Raw genomic sequence first — 18,303 nt, forward strand, 5'->3', positions numbered from 1 at the left:
CCTCAAGGCAAAAACTGATTTCTAGCAACAATCAGGAAAGAATGCAGAAAGGCAAAGAAACCAAGGAAGAAGAGTATATAGTTAGAAACAAATGTGAGACTCAGAATGTCTGGATTCTGTCCCTGGTATAACTTAGACTTCATACAACATTTAGCTGTGAAAAATTCCTATTAAATCACATTCGTGCTTAAATAAGGTAATAATACATCATGTTATATGAATGTGCTTAAATAAGGTAATAATACATCATGTTATATGAATCTGTTCTGAGATGGGCTGTGAGGCTTTTAAAAGACCAGTGGCTTGGTCTTTGTAGGGGTTGAGGGGAGATTGCATTGGTATGGAAATAAGAAGCGGGGTAATACTAAATGTCTAAAAATTTCTTTCCTCGGTGGAACATACCGTACAGAGTTTCTTTTTGAACTCCTGCCCAGACACAAGAGACTGGAGTTCTTCCTTTACTTCAGCATAACCCACTGTCCCGAACTAAGTAATAGCAATGGAAAATATGTCCTTTCTGAGTATTTCTCATGTGCAGCAGTCTTGAAGTATTCTTCCATTATTCTGATGAGAAACTGTACTTAGATGGATACAGAAGAAAGTATGGTTGGGTTTCCAGTGTTATTATGTATTTGAAAGAAGCATAAGGGAAAAGAATCTGCAGCCAAAATACAGTTGATGAGCTTCCTTCCACTGCAGTATTTTTCCATCTGAGTTCTAATTTCTTGTTTGGTTCTTCTTTAGAGATTTTGGATTTGTTCTTTTGGGTTCTCATGAAACTTAGAAACAAAATTAGTTTCATTGTGTTTCTGTTTACATACCTTGTAATGGCTTTCTGAGACTCAAACAAAGCAAATATTGGAAGGCAGTTCTAATTTTTGTAGATTTATTTGCATGTTTTGAGACTCCTGATTGACTGATCTTTGATATTTTCAGATAACTGAACAAATGGTTACCTTAGGGTAACTATTTCTCTGAGGTTGAAGAGTTATTTTATTTCTTTCAAGGTACTTTGCTTTAAGTGCTAAATCAAATTCCATGCACATTTTCACATTTTACTATTGGAGTATAAAAGGTTACATCTTCCTTTTTGAAGCTGAGAAAATATTAGATGCTTTTGTTAAAATAATACTGATCATCTAAACAACAGTACCTGAACTTTCTGTCAGTATTAAATAATTTTGTGAGGTTCCAGTATAATATTGGTTGGAATTTAGGTAAAGCACAGCAGGTAAAACTGCACATTTTGACTCAAAGTTCCTGTCAGTATGCTCTACCATTGACTCAGAATCCTCAAAGCCCATTTTGGAGGCTTTCTTTCAAAACCCATCATAGCCTCGGTATTTTTCACCATGTTGGATCTCTGTGTGCTGTACAGAAGATCAAGAACTCATGTGGAATGAATTACCAATCACTATCTAGCTAATGACACTGTAGCAGTGATTTTATTTTACTGCCAGACCAGGTCAGTGATTTGCAGATAAAGGCCAAAGGAACTGTCCTGAATCATCTACTTTTTAATTAATGTGTATGTTTTCATAGCTTGGAAGAGCTGTGCTAATTCTTACGGTGTTTTAATAAAAACAATCTGAAAACACTTTTACAGGAAGGATTGAAAAGAAATTTCAGTTACAATGAGAGTCTTTGAGAGACTGGTTAGTACACCTGTGAGTGTAATCTAAGGTCAGAAACCTGAAAATTGCTGGTTTTAGTGATGAGTAAGCAGCTTTCTTTTCTTTCCCTATTAGATAGAAAATGGTCGGCTGTGGAACTCTATTGTGAAGACCTCAGAAGAAATATCAATTTTTCCAGTCAGCTTTTCATAATGTAAATATAATTTGAGCTTTCCCAAATGGGCAGCTAAACCATGAACAAGCAGAAAAAGCCATTTTGGACTGTATTTCTGAACCAGGCTTCACCTTCTGTCTCGGGAACTTATTAAAGGATTACAGCTGAAAAAGACAAGAGAAAGAAAACCTTGAACAGGAAGCTTATCCTACAATGAGAATTACAAGTACATCTTGTATCTGCCCAGTCCTAGTTTGTCTCTGTTTTGTGCAGAGGTGTTATGGAGCTGCTCACCATGGCTCCATCAAGGTGACTAGAAATCAAACCAAACATGTAGAAGGCGAAACAGAAGTGCATCATCGTCCCAAGCGTGGATGGGTGTGGAATCAGTTCTTTGTTTTAGAAGAACACATGGGACCAGATCCTCAGTATGTAGGAAAGGTAAGGTCGTTGTCTTCTTTTTGGTTTTGGTTTTGTTTTTCCCATCCCCTGAAATGTGGCATTGATAGAGGAAAACCAGGTATCTCCTTAGATGGCACCTCCTTTTTTAAAGGAGGACACCTCTTGGATTGCTACATACATGTACAGTGAACTTGCCAGTTATCTATGTATACTTTCTGTTTATTATAAAGAAAAAAGATAAGTGAAAGTAAAAAGGATGAAGATATTAAAATATTATAAAATAGCATTTCTTCTGAGCTCAGCTAAACATGGAGTGAGTGCAGCTGATCCTCTTACATCAGATTCTGTAGAACTCCAAATGCCTGGGGCTTAAATATGTCACTGCTAAAGACTTTTCCAGACTGTTTCAGAATAAGATTCAGTTCTACTTCAGGGTATATTATAAATACAGTCTAGGCTCCATAGGACATTCATTCCACTCTGAGGGTAGGGTGGAAAAGGACTCCTCCAAAGGGAAATACTTTGTGACTTTCTTCATAAAAAGGGGCAGGAGGTGTGTTACTTGTTACAGTTTCTCAGAAGGCTGTGAGAATAACCAGCCCTGCATTTATGTTTTGACATATATAGTGAGCTTCAGGCATAAAGTTCATGCTGATGCAGTTGTAGGCTGGCTAACTGAAGTCTGGTTTATCATGTGTAATGTTGTCTGTATAGCTGGGTTTTAAATTTGTATTAAAATAACACAAAACTATATATAGCTTTATTGCAAGATTTGACAGATGGAGCGCTTCTCCCCCTGAATACTGTCTTTCAGCATTATGACAGAATTTTTTGTTATGTAATCTAGATGGATCTTAATTTCCTTAATGAAAATGGAGAAAGACATGGAATACGAGGAGTGAAGAAAGATGGTTAATCAGGATGAGGACATGGAAAAGGAATTATTTCATTTTAGTTTGCCTTCAAGTTGGGAATCCTGACAATTATATCTTAGAGTGTGAAAAATATCCAAGGAAACAAGTAGCTTCTGAAATCACAGATGTCTGATAGCAAGGGCTTTCAAATTTGAACAGTATCATCTGAACTAAATATAGCAAGTGGAGCATCTGTATTTAAGATACTGTTAACACACAAACAACAACAACAAAAGATTTAGTTATGCCAACCTTAGAAAAATACCAAGTATTTCAGCATACTGAAAACTGTTGAGATTTGTGCAGGAAATGTAAACTGGGGAAGGACCTTTCTAAATGGAGATAGTGGGTTGCATTGGAAGAGAAGCTTTTAAAATGGGTAAGAGGATGAGGAGATATGCTTCCAGACCCATCTTAGACTGATTAACATTTTCATGAATTATTTTGGAATAGAAGACACATTTTACAAACATGTTGCTGATGCAAAGCTATGAAGGGGAATCAAAACATTGTCTGGAAAGAGCTAGATAGCATGAATAAGATTTGGATATGGAGATACAGAGTAAACCTCAGGACCACAATGTGGTAAGGCTCTTACAGAACAATATCATGAATTTCTGTTATACACTACTGGTTTGTCAGGTGTAAGTGACAGAGGAAGAGAAAGATCTGGTCACCACATCAATTATTGCCTCTACTGTCATACGTTAAAGAAGGTAAATATGATACTAAGCTGCAAAAGCTCAGATAATCAAAACAGAGATGAAGTGCTATTGAAGCCATTGTGAAAAATAATGTTAACCTCTTTACTGCTCTGATTACTTTTAGCCAAGCAAAATGAATTTATATATGAAGCTATACAGAGAAAATCAAATACTATGGTTGGGGTGGTGGTGGAGAATAAAATATGTTTGTTTAATTACTCCCACAAATAATAGTGGAGAGCACGCATTATTCTATAAATACACTTCAGAAGAAACCACAAGGGAAAGGGAAGAGCTATTTAAGTTGATTCAGCTTTTACTTGAAAAAATGAGCTTTTGCTGGCCATGAGTTAATTTAGAATGGAAATAAGAAAATAAGTGAGATTCTGAGTTACTAATAGGAAGAGTGGGAACAAAAATCTGAAGGGGTTTCAAAGTAGAGCGTGCTTGTCTTTATGAAAGAATTTATAGACATGATTGCATGCAAGGACAGAGGCCTGGATTCAGTGAGCTAAAGGATGGTCCCTTTCAATTTTGTGTTCCTATGATAACATTATACATTTTCTTTCATCCTCTGACCACTCTATTAATGCTACATTTACAGAGATCAATGAATAGGATTTCGTTTAATCCTTCGTGGTCAGAATGTGACTACATGCCTTGTTTGAGGACATTTCTTCCTCTGTGCTTACCATTTTTTATCCCCTTTTCCTCAAAGAATTCCCTGTGGTATTCATCATTGTCTACTCTGAGTACTTCACAACATCAGTAAGCTCATCTTTGCAGAAACTTTGTGGGACTTAGAAGCATCTGTACTCTACTTTCCATTTGTTGTGATGGTTCTGATGACATGATTTACTGCAAAGATTAATCATGTTAGCTCAGACATATATTTTTAATTCAGAAAAAAGGAAAGCTTGTCTGAGACTGACATAATATTAGTAATTGGGAAAATTTCAGTAGTGGTCATTGTGTATGAGTTCCTTTTCATTTTGAAAAATAGATGTTTTACTGATCTTGCATTTAACTGTACACACCTCATCAAGGTCTCATTCTACGTGCTTTTAATTTGACAACAGGTTTTCATGCAAAGCCCTCAGTTTATGAAGGAAGGGTATGTGAGCAGTGCCCTTTAATTCCAGACTTCTGTTCAGTGGCAGCACGCTATCAATTCTGTCAATTGTTAATTCTGTAGACTACTCTGCTTCACTGGTGAGAGTTTTGCCATTTGATATCTGTCCTTTCACATTTTTCACACCCAATTTGGGAGCAACATCACAGAAAGCAGAGTCATTATGTACAATGCTGTTATAATGATTACAGTCATTGTCATGGAAATGCACACTGAGGACAAGAATAGGGTAGGCCTGTAATGAAACTGGTAAGGTTTCTCATTCTTATCGTGAAATGACTGTCAAGAGGATGGATTAATTTACTGTCATCATCTGTTACACAGCAAGTGTTAGGACAACAAGTCATCATTGTATTTTAATATCAAGCATATCTCCATTCCTCAGTCATTGTTTCTTTTCTCTAAAAAAATGTCATTTGGAGACTGGGAATCTGTATAAAAGTAATCCGTATTAGCCATACTCAGAAGGTTTTTAGAGGAATAGGGCAAAACACAGGTCCTGGAAAAATGAGGTTGTGGTAGAAATGAGAAATGATCCATTTGTAGATGTTAAGTATTTTCTGTGGTTCTGGGATTATTGAACTGGTTCCCTGCTGTTGCATTTGGGATAAGTCTTCAATATTTCAGGGTATGTTTTCCTGAACAAACAACTCCAAAAACAGTTTTGTATTAAAAAAAGTATCTTTAAAGAATTTAAAATGACAGAGACTTCTTTTTCTAAAATAATGAATTATTTGGGGAGGGTTTCTTGAAAACTTTCCAGTGATCAATAGTATCTAACAATGTTAGTTCTGACAGACTACTCATCTGTGCGTGCAAGTGTGTGTGTGTGTGTGTGCAATGGAGAAACTATGGAAATTTGATTAAGCGGGAACAAATATCCTCATCTCAAATAAGCAGTTTGAATCCACAGAACTGAGCTTTCAGCTGCATGAGACTTCTTGTCTTTGGCATCTCTCTTATGAAAACTATTCTAATGGAAACATAGCTGTGAGCACTGAAAGGAGCAGGGCTAGTGAATGCACCATGGCCTGCTTAGGAGTCGGGTACCAACTGCACCAGCTCAGAGGAATGAAGATTCTCCTGAGGAAATCTAGAAAAACTTGTGCTGTAGGGCTGCAAGCTTTACCATTTCTCAGTTGCCATGGCTGATATAGTTGGCATTTCTCTCACATTTTCTGCATGCTTCCAAGTTAGATAATTCATGTCAGGATATGGAAAACAAATAACAAATAAAGAATTTTAGGAAAGAAGAGAAACAGAGTACCTGTTTCAGTCCATAACATTCTTTATTTTGAACCTTCACACCTTTTTGTCTCCAGAAGGTCTGTTCCTTTCTGATATTTCTTAAAAGTGAGTTGTACTGGAAGCACGTCGTAACTACACATTCACTGTCCTTTTTACTTTGGAGAGAGAAGTAAATGTGCAGAGGCAAAGGGATCAATGTTCATTTGAGGCTGAGTCATACTATGAGAGGGAATAGCAGAGGAATATAATGAACAAGACTGACACTTGATTTCTCTGTGGACCTTTGGATCTCTGAAATACCGAAGGTATACCTCTTAATCTACTTCAGATGTCCTCTGAAGGGTAAATAGGAATGGCTTTTCAGGTATTCAACTCTGTGTTGTTTTTCAACTGCATTTTTCTTCCCAAATATGTGGGGGTAAGGGGAGTGACACTTCACTTAGTTCTTACATTTTTACTGTAATTCAAAAACACTTTCAGATTTGTCTTGATGAGGGAGATAAGGAAGTATGGAACAGCTGGAAATAAGCGTGAATACCGGAAAGGGAAGAGGAAAGTAACAGCTTTTAAAATGTCCTGAAATGTTTGTACTAAAAGTTAGATTAGGAAAGAAATCACAGGTGTTATATTGGATTTTCTAGGTAGTGATTCTATTAATTTGTTATTTTACTCTTTAAAACAGAAATACAGCATAACAGATTTGTCATTCAAAATTCTTTTTCAAAGTAATACGGTGACATGTCATTGCAATAAATTAGTTTTAATACAGGAGACTGAATCTAATCTTCCCTGATCATATCAAGACAATTTCACATCTCAGATTTAATGACAGTAAGGGGGAAATATGTATACTTCAGAATAAGTGCTAAGGAAGAAACAAAAATTGAATTTTACCATTAAAATGCTTTTATTCAATGTTAGAGGTTTACTTAAAATAAAGCATATCACGTTTCAGCATTTTAAACATAAGCAAAAAGTTCCAAAATCTATTCTGATAAAAAAGTGTTTTTCTTTTATGATAAAGAAAATGAAAAGGAAAGTGTAGATGTTACAGTCTAAAGATTTTGCACATGGCTTGTTAGCCATTTTCATGCCTTTGTAAAAGGGCGTGCAAGTGGCATAATCAGCATCTAGAATAATGTGCATCTCATTTTCTACCTTTTAGGTTGCTAGTTTCACATATAATGTATTTAGATAAAATAATTTTCTTCTATAGCTAGTGAAAATGTGGTAGCAATAACAATCTAAATATGCAAGCACAGATTTTTCTGTTCTTTTATAGACTTTGGTTGCTTCTTTAAAATTTTATAGTAGAATAGACCTATGTAGAAAATAAAGTAAAAAGAAAAGGAGAAGGACTTTGTCTCAGCAAACTTTAAAATCACATATTTCATGTGTCTAGTGTGAAAGAGATTAACTTTTTAATTCTTCCAGGGCTTTTAGGGGGAAGACCAACATTGAATGAATACACTTAATATTTGAGCAAACATTTTAGCTCCACAATTTTTAATTCAATTTAAGACTGAGATGTCTCCAGCTTCTTCCAAAGGACCTCTCAGCAAATCTGTGAAAGACTGAGATTATAGATATTGGCACTGAAAAAGCAGAGGTTTGTATTTTTAATAGATCCCTTTTAATTTAAAAAAATCTTCTCTGTTACAGTTTCTCCATAGGTCACTAACCTCAGATTTCATACTACTTTCTATTTACTTCGGTCTTTATGGTTTTCTGCTCTCTGATTACTCAAAATCATCTTCTCCGATACAGCATTTTCATTGCATTAGGTCACTAACTTCAGATTTTACGGTACTTTTTATCTATTTTGATCTTTCTGCGTTTCTGCTCTCTGATTACTCAGGTCCTAATTCTTGTCATCCTTACTGTTGCTAAATAACATTTTGACTCAGTGCCATTGAAGTTGTGGAAAGCCAACACTGATCATATAGGATAGTGCCTATTTCTTTATTCTCCTATCTGTCTCCCACTGTTGCTCAGGGAGCAGCCTTACCAAGAAACAGGGGAAATGTGCCCTCTCCATCTTAACTGCTGTCATCAAATTGGAGGTCAGTATTGCACAACATTATATGGTCCTATATCATGTTAGCCATCTCATTTTCTACTTTATTTTTACAAAAAGCTAATTCAAGACTGTTGCCAACCCAAAAGCTTTTCAATATAAAAATGCACATGTGTACTTGCTTTTTTTTGAGTTCTGTTGGCACAGACACCCCCTTTGCTGCCTCCATGCTGATAGTAACCCTACCTTTATTCAACAACTGTTATTTAGTTTCTTTTTGAGAGGTTGAGGGGACATTACTCAAATTCTACAAGTCATAGAATGCTGCGGACCTTTAGGTTTTATTTATTATTTTTAAAGTGGAATCTCTAAACATTCAAAGGTTATTTGGGGGAAAATCAAACTCAAGGGAAGAGAGTGCTTTCATCAGCCTGGGCAATCTGACTTTCTTCCAGCATGCTCAGCCATGTCTGAGATTTCCTGAAGCATAGTACTTGCATTGCAGTCCTTTGACAGAAAATGGCTATATACAGACTGACAAGGGCATTTTGACTTGACAGACTAACCAAACAAACAGAAAAGCATGAACACATTGAAGTTCAGTCCTAGTCCAAAGACATGGGATAAAATGTTTACCTGGTTTAACTTCATTTAAGTCAATGTGGAATTGCACCAGGAAGAAACTTGGTCTTTTATGTCAAAACAGCAAGATCGAATCTAATATGTCAAAGTAATAACTGTTTTTGTGAGGAAGCTTTATACAGTCTGTCAGTTCTGTATTGCAAAACATCAGTTTGCTATGTGGAAACTGTTATTTCAATTAATGGTTCAAAATAATTTTGTCAAGGTGATCTAATCTTCTCCAAGATTCTTGTGGACTGAAAAAGTCTGTACAAAACTTGACCTTTTTTTTTTTTATTCTTTACTTCTTACCTTGTCATGATTTTGACACACCAGCTGCTGAAGTTCTGTGGCTTTTACATGTTCTTTACACTGAATGACTGTATTGATGAAACCAACGTCTTTTAGGTGGAACTGCCATATCTCACTTAAACATTTTATCAGTAATATTTTGTGGGGAAAGCCAGCCTTGTTCCCGTCTAAGCTATTTAAGTTTTTCATTTATTAAATGGTATTGCCTTTAAAAACTAAGGCAGAAACTGGACATCGCTAAAGTTGTCTGTTGTTTTTAGGGTGGGTGCTTCTTTGTATGTTGGTAGTTTTTTTGTTGTTGACCAACTGCAAACTACACTTTTGCACAACAAACAGGATTTTTTTGACTAGAAGGTTAGTGAAGACAATAAGAAAAGCTACGCCATTGGCAAAATTAAAATCACCTAGCTTAGCTGTGGTGAGGAACATGATGCTTATATTTTAAATATGTACACTTTTCTGATCATTAAATGACTGGAAAGGTTCAAGGGAAAAGAACTGAGAGAATCTTATTGATTTGTCATGTCTATGTAAAATGACCATGCTAATCTTTATCTCTAATAATACTGTTTCTTGATACAGAGCCTCAGTGATGTTAATTACTGCATTGACATTCTATAACATTTCAAGAATTTCTACAGATCACCAAGTGCTTTCTTCACATTAGGTTTTTGAAAAGTCAAAATTAGGAAATACCTGTAGTGTAGACAGTCTTAATATTGTGGCACACACAGACTTTGTGCATGTCAAAAATCATAGAGGGATACAGGTGTGGGATAGTATGAGTTTAAATTCACATTATGAAGAAATTAATCCATTACAGCTGTGGTGTATCCTAGAGATTTTTGACAGACCCCTTTTGCTTTTAAAATGAGATAAGTGTTACATGCAGTCAAAGGAAGATGAGTTCCTTTGGGTTAGAAGATGAAGTAATTGAGTTTGTGTCTGAAGTGAATACTAGATAGATATTTTAAATTGTGCTTCTGTACAATATTTAGGTTAATTTGCAATATGCACTGTGTACAGTATCTAGTACTTGTTTGTATTAAAGAATAAATGAATAATGTCTGAAAGCAGGAAGTACCATGATTACTCAAAACCACAGGAACGTGTAGTGTGGTCACTGGTGAATGCTTCCCCTGCTGTTGTTTGGTTTCCCTTGCAAATTTCCTTCCTTCCAAGTAGGCCATTTCCTTCAGTCAGAACACTGACAATGAGGTTAGATGATAATAGATTTCTATCCTTCATCAAGCCTTTTTTTTTATATTGCTTATAGGTAATGGTGATCCCCTGTGACCCTCAAGCTTCTGTCAGATTTGGCTGATATTGTCCAAGGCTCCAAAAGCCATGGGCCCCAGGGGCACCAACGCGGGAGTGTGTACAAACACACGTGTATCGATACACACACGGAGGCTTGATTCCATAGGCATTGCTTCTAATACAGTTCATGTTTCCTTAGAGAAATGTAGTTTGGTGTCAAACTCAGAATTAATTTATTGATTCCTCCAGCTGAGTTACTGCCATAAAGTTTTTGGAAGACAGACTTTTTACCAGTTTATTACTACTTTTCCTGGCTGTCATAGTGATCTTTACAAAACATACCAAGTTGTGGCCCTTTCATGGGGCTGTTTTGAAGTGAGGGGCAGCTTCTCTCACTGAGGGGCTCCTTCCAGTTCATGGAAAATAAATGACCGAGGACTTATTCTCTACATAGAGAATATGTTGTCTTAAATGGAAGAGTCTTAAATGGAATTTAAAGAGTCTTAAATGGAATTTGACTAAGTATTATAATACGTCCTCATCTCCCTCCTATGAATCACATTGCGTACTGCTGGAAGATAATTGCATCAGGGTGCTGGTGCCCAGGTGCTGGCAGCAGCAGCAGCAGTGGGATCTGCAGGGGCGGCCCCTGTGAGGAGCGGCCGGGGCTGCCCCGTGCCGGACACAGCCGGTTCCAGCCGGCTCCAACGGCCCCACCGCAGGGCCCAGCTGAGCCCCTCAGCCACGGGCGGGCGCCTCGGGGAAAGCCTGGGGAAGGAAGGGCAAAAGATGGGTAAGAAACGGGTAAGAAATGGGTAAGAAACTGGGTAAGAAATGGCAGCCGGGGCTGAGGGAAACAGGGTGAGAAACAGCCCTGCGAGCCCCGAGGGGAGAGCAGGAGGAGGGCAGGAGCTGCTCCAGGCGCCCCGGCAGAGAGGCCCCTGCGGCCCCGGCAGAGACCCCGGTGGGGCGGGTGTTTCCCTGCAGCCCGCGGGAAGGCCCCAGGCTGGAGCAGGGGAACAGCATGAGGAGGAGGGAGCGGCAGAGAGGAGCTGTTACGGACTGACCGCAGCCCCCCATTCCCCATCCCCCTGCGCTGCTCAAGGGGGAGGAGGTAGAGGAGTCAGGAGTGAAGGAGAGCCTGGGAAGAAGGAGGGTGTGGGGGAAAGGTGTTTTAGTTTTTTGTCTTTGTTTCTCATGATCCAATTCTGTTTTAATTGGCAATAAATTGATTTTCCTCATGTTGAATCTGTTTTGCCCATTATGGTAATTGGTCAGTGATCTCTCTGTCTATCTTGACCCATGAACTTTTTTCCACCTTATTTTCTCCCCCTTGTCCTGTTGAGGAGGGGGAGTGCGAGAGCAGCTGGGTGGGTATTCAGCAGCCAGCCAAGGCTGACCCACCATGAAGTTGGTGTGGTACAACTTCCCTTCTCTGTAATTGCATCTTTAACTTATGCCGTACTCTGTATGCATAGCTTCTGTCAATCATTATATCAAAATTATGTAAAATGCCAAAATACAGTTTCTATTTTAAAAAATAAAACAAAAAAACAACAACAAAAAAAAACCACAAAAAAACCCCAACAAACCACAAAAGAGGTGGTGTGTCAATTACATCCACAAGTTGTGGCAATGAGGACATAAAGATAATTCTGCAATCTTTTATATTTATCTTGAACTTGGTAACTTCATTTTTAAGGATATTTACCAGCTAATTTTAAATCAATAGGTGATGAAGCCGAAGATATGCTGACAAACTTAAGTGTGAATTAGCATGTCAATTAATTCTCAAGTACCTTCTCAACCTTGCTTTAAGAGAGGTGCTCATTCATGTTCATTGCGTGTGTAACTTTTCATGCCCACGTGCCTTCTTGTCTTTTTAAAGATGCTGCTGCATCATTTGGCTATTCAGTATACTATTTTATCAACTCATTCGAGATGTATTTATTAAAGGAAATGTTAGCTGGACTTTTACTTAGCTTATTTACACAATGACAGGAACACTTCTGTTGAATGATTGAAACTCTAGATTAAATAATCCTATTTACTGTATATCAAGCTACAAAGATTAAAAAAGGTACAGGAAGTTTAACACGACAATTAGGCAAATAGAATGCACATCACCACAGTTAGTCTTCTTTTTTCATCTAGAAAGATGTGACAAGTGAAACCATGCAGAACACGCTTTAGCAGGAAGATGTCCTCTTTTTCTAAGGTGAAGATGGCTGTAAAAGAATAGGGATTTCAGGTCTAGCAGCTTATTAATTCATCTCAAAATGTCTGAAAAAAAGGTGAGTATGAGACTTCAATATTCCTAGACTCATAGTGGAGTTTGCAAAGGGTAATTTGCATGGTGTGTTCCGTACGGCACTAAAGGTAACGACTCATATTGGTTGATTTTGAATGTATTGCCTTCTCAGCAATTGCTTCTTTGCCTTATTATGTACTTTGCCTACATGTCATCTTTCAGTTGTTGTATCAAAATTATGTCTAATGCTCAAATTGTGTTTCTTTGTGTTCTAGAACACATGCACATTTTTAAATGACAATAAAAATTTGTCAGACAATAAGAAGTAAAGCAGGAGATCTAAGGTTTAAATTTAAAACTTCTCCATTGTTCCTAATCATATAGCACTTACACTGTCTATGAAACTAAAATGACAGTGGTGAATTTTCAGATTAATCGCCTTTGTAAATATTTAATTTCTAAAACACATAGTTTTTTTTCTAATTGTAGTGGAAAACACCAGCCTGTAAAAACATGAAAGCGCTATTTCAGATTTTCTTCATTTTTTTTTTCTGCTTATCAGGATTAGCTCTGTTTGGTTCTTGACAAGCAGTTAGTTTTCATTTGAATAGTTATTCCCACAAGTTCATCAGCTGCAATTTAAACAACATATTTTAGATAACAATGAAAAGACCACAAATGCCTTTCTTTGGAAAGAAAGTGCAGAGGTGATATCTGCGTTCAGATTATGCTCAATGATTTACAGCCAAGAACCTGAGCAGAGGTATATCTGTATGTCTGGGGTTAGAACAGAATACCTTTAAAGTCGACTTTGTATTGCTATGATCGTCAGTCCATTTGCTAAAGCGTCTATTCCCTCCAGAATTTAGATGAGGTTTTGTAAAAGGCAAGTTGCCTGTACGGAGCTGTTCAAGACAGGAGATAGAACAGTTGCAAAGAAGTCTCTCTGCAGAAAGGTATTATTAAAGGACTTGGGGAATAAGCTCACCAGAAGAGCTTGTTCTAAGTCTATTACTCAAGAGCAGTAGTGTAGCTGCCCTATGTGTTGAACATTTGTATCAAATCTTCATTTTTCTTCTTGCAATATTTTGAACTTTTCCATTAGGTTACAAACAAACAAAAATCCCAGTCATCAGGGATAATAGTTTGCATTCATAAATTTACACTTGGGATTTACCTTGGGTTTAGTGTACAATTAATTTGTATGGCATGGGGTATTGGTATGTCCTTGTGTGTTTTGTTGTCAGATATGCATAACCTTAACTGTTGCCAAAATGTATTTGTTTGTTTTGTTATCTTCCAGTGAATTAGCATGCTCGATACTTAAGGTATCAGTATAAATAATATAGCTTTTCAAAGTCTCATGTAAAAGACATACTGAAAATTACAGTTCTATTGAAGAGATCTTTCGATAGTAGTCAAAGGACCTACTTGAGCCATTGTTGTGATAATGTGTTGATAATAAAAGAGGTGCTATCCACAAACAGAACCCTTCTTTAAAATTAGGAAAGCCTGTTTAGGAAGAGGTTTCTGTGTATGTTTACAAAACAAATAGAAATGCTTATAATTAAAATAAATATAGTCTCTTTTGGAATTCATGGTCCATTTTTATTTTTCCAATACATTTTTAATATGTTTGTATCGCTATATTTATTTTACTACTTAATATTAATTACAAATTTTTATTGTAAAATTCAATAATATACTAAAGAGGTGTAATTTTGGACCTGGTAAAGTATTACAGAAGCAATGTTTGCACACCTTTGATATATGAATACTTTCTGTTTGAGAGCCTTGAGTCAAATCGTGACAACATAGCCATTTCAACAAATCAAAGAGCATCTGTATGGGTGCTTCAAATGTAATATTAAAACTACAAGAACATTGTCATTACCGTGCTGACTGGAATGACAAAGTTGATGATGATGTGTTGAGGGTGTTCAGATAGTGTATAGGGCAGGAAAAATGCATCAGTAATGGGGGACTTCACTTACTCCCTGAATGGCAAGATAAATTTTACATTGAGGTTGAACTCTAGTATCAAAAGGCTCTAGCCATAATAAATGACTGCTTCATAAATTATCTAGTCATCAAATCTCCAAAAGAAGAACTGAAGCTAAACTTGGTCTTAAGTAATGCTTAAAGCAAATGCAAAGCACCTGCCAGAAAGACGTGATGGGCTAAAGGAAGCTGGAAAGACTAAATGGCACAGTAAAGAGGGCAAATAAAGGCAGAGTCTTTTAAAAAGTGCAGTTGTTTCCAAATGAGAGAAATAGAAAGGACTGAGAAATCTTGCATGTTAATTGTAAAGCACAGTAACCCATCAAAGAAAGTTTGAGGAAAAACTTGCAATTAAAAAAAAAAAAATTATTTAGAAACATCAGGATGAGGAAGCCTACCAGAGGCTGTTGTGCCAAAAGACTGTTGGGGTATAAAAGGTGTAAAGAGAGCAAAACAAGGCTATTGCAGAAAAGAGAAAAGAATTTTTAAAAATCTCTTTACCATGGGAGACCTTGGGGAGCATGACACAGTCATTTTATGAGGAATGCATCAAAGGAAGAGTCTCAAACGGAGGCACTGTAGAAGAGGCTATGGAACAAATCAACAAATGAACAGTAATTAATCACATGTACCTGGTGCAGTAATCCAAGAAGAAATACCTAACCCAATAACTTTGGTATATTAATACTTGTCTAAAACTACACTGGTGTCTGACCAAAGTGTGCAGTGATATCAATATATCAAACAAAGAAACAAACCAAAAAAAATCAACCTTAAAAAAACCCCAAAGCCTGGCATGTGGGGAAAACTGATTCCACTTAGCATTTAAAACTATTTGTGGAAAGCAGGGTGAATAACCGGGTGACAAAATTCATTAATTATGCTAAGCTATTGAGAAGAAAAAATGGGAAAGACCAACCATAAAGAAATGCAGCAGAAGGATCTTCCAAGACTGAGTGAAATGCAGTACAGATAAATGTAGAATGGGGCACATGAGCTGCAGCTCAGTTCAGCAGTTTTAACTGAGTTGACAGTTACCACTTGTTAACAAGACTATAAGGTTATATTAGCTCTAAGGTAAACCTCCATCAGCTAAGTGCTTAGAAACAATCCAATGAACAAACTGAATATTAGAAATCATTAGGAAGGGGAAAAAAACCACCACCAAATATCTTACTGTATAAATCCACGGTGCACCTGTGTCTCAAATGCAAAACGTACTTCTCATTTTCTTATCCTTTTCCCCAGTCTTGCAAAATAAACATTTCTGAGAAGAGCTACAAGGCTGATCTAATGTATAGAACAGTTTCTGTATGAGGAGTGACTAATTAGACCATCAAACAGTCACCTTTATTTGAGAAACTCCACATTTTCAATTAACAACTTCAATTCTGGAATTACAATGTTTATTTACAGCTGTTGTCTCTCTGAGTACAGGATTTTTTATGGGAAGGGATTGCTTTACTTTCTTGGAAGTACTATGAGGAACAACTGAGTAGGGGAGGGCTCTTCTGACTGAAAAGAGATGAAGTGAAGTGGATTGGATAGTGGCCTAGACAGTCAAGTAGGGTGAGGAATGTGAATCAGGAATGATTTTTCACTTCCTTTTCCTTCCCTCCTACAAGCAGTAGGAGTAATAAAAAAAAATAGCATGACAGACTAGAAATAAAGAAAACAATGCAGTTCTTCATGTATGAAATTAGTAAAACTGCTTAGTATAGGATGCTTTGATGTTTAATGCCACATCAGTGTTCCTAATTAGTCTCTCAATAATGAATTGAGGTAATTCAGCAGGTAAAAACCATGGCCCATTGAGATTAAGAGCAAGCCACAGTTTGACAGAAAATCCATGCATTCAAGAAGTCAGAGCTGTATGTCTGTAAACATAGATAGCTCAAGTAAATTTAACAAAAATCAGTTTTGCCCATCACACACCTATATCACAAAGGTTTGTGTCATATTAAGTATTAGTCCAAGCTTGATTATGTCAGCTTTTACTATGACTGGCTATTACTGATGAACTCAGCATTTCCACAGGCCATCCTCCCTTCTTAGATAACTTTTCCTCTACACATCTGTAATAGCATGAGCAAATCTTGTTTTACATTTTACTTGGAGGAAGTAGTTTCTCCATTTTTCCTCTATATTGCATGAAATCATGGTGACATGTTTCTTTCAGAGCACAAGGAATACATTCATTATAGATAGTTTTCATACTTAAAGCAAACTGGCAATTTACAGTGACTCATTCAAGGTTTGTTTTTATTTAAATCATTAATCATAAGGATCATATAAAATCGGGATGTAGATTCCAGGTAAAAGCTGAAACATATGCATAGTAGTATTGCTTATAACATTAACTACAGTTTGTGGGAGGAAAAATCCAACCCAAGCCAAAAAACCCCTTCCATCTTGCAAGTGACTAGTGATAGTCAGTGGCTCCAATTTAGTGTACTGTTTAGGAATTTAATCATGTTGTTGGCTTGTTTGATTTGTTTCTTTCCAGTTTTGACTTCAGGGAGTAGATATTTGGTACTTCTGGAAAATCAGATCCCACTGAGAAGCCTCCGTGTAGGAACCCCAAATCAGCAATACCCAGAGTTATCTTTCTCCCATATCTTTGTTTAAAAAAAGTGTTGCCAGATGTTAAAATTCTGTAATTGTTCTTAGTTGTGGCCACTTTCTTACTAATATAGCTATTAACCTGTACCTTGAACTATGCTGTCTTTCATCTATTATGTATCATTTTCCCCTTGGGAATCCACTGCAGAAAACAATATTTTTTATTAGAGAGATACTTCTGTATCCCTCAAATATAATGACTTCTCTGACTTAACTGTGGATGTTGATAGTTATTACAGTGGTTAATAGTAACAGAAAAAATGCATATCACCTAATTAGGCAGCATATATGAATATATTTGACTGGAAATCAAAAAGTTAGAGTAATGTTCCTGTTTTTTTCACAAAAGGGACTTACAATTAAGTAGCAATATACAATGCCAGTAGTAATACACAGTAACCTTACTATGGCTACTTTTTCTTTTGATGTACTTAGATGTAGCTTTTGGAGAAGAGACATGATCTTACTATGTATTCTATACATTATCTGAGAAAATGGGACCAATGAGGTCTTACAGTAATATAAGTAATACTTATCTCTGAAGCTGCTATTTCAGCATAACTTGAGTAGTTCACAAGGCTTGTACTGACCACTTAACAGAGTACACAGTTCTACATGTCTCAGAAGTGTTCTAACCTTTAGAATATTAACATTTATTTGTGTTGATTTTATTTTCTATGGGAGAACAATGTTATTCTCCGGAAGCCTTTTGTAGCAAACCATAATGAAAAAAATCCCCAGATGGAAATGTGATACAAGTATCAAACCACACAGCTACCCTAGGGAGCATGTAAAAGTTTCCCTTCTTTCGCAATTGACACTTTTGTAACTTAAGTTTTCTTTGGAATTGCTAGAGCCTTTTCTGATCTCTAAAATCAATATTCTCCCCCCCCCCCCCAAAAAAAAAAAAACCAAAACACAAAACCTGAGGATTTAAAACTCACTACTATTCAGGAGCTGTCTTCATCAATGTAAGCCCCTAAGTACATCTGTAGGTACAATATTGGGTTATTGAAGTGGAAACATCTAAA

General features: G+C 36.6%; 1 protein-coding gene across 1 annotated transcript in view; it reads left to right on the forward strand.

Annotated features, from left to right (window-relative positions):
• The first annotated feature begins 2,001 nt into the window (after positions 1-2,001).
• CDH18 (cadherin 18) overlaps positions 2,002-18,303 on the forward strand; it is a 192,442-nt gene continuing 176,140 nt past the window's right edge. The window contains 1 exon segment of the mRNA XM_075495641.1: positions 2,002-2,229. Within this exon segment, the coding sequence (XP_075351756.1) occupies positions 2,002-2,229 (228 nt within the window).

The sequence above is a fragment of the Mycteria americana genome, chromosome 2, assembly GCF_035582795.1.
Source record: "Mycteria americana isolate JAX WOST 10 ecotype Jacksonville Zoo and Gardens chromosome 2, USCA_MyAme_1.0, whole genome shotgun sequence".
NCBI lineage: Eukaryota > Metazoa > Chordata > Aves > Ciconiiformes > Ciconiidae > Mycteria > Mycteria americana.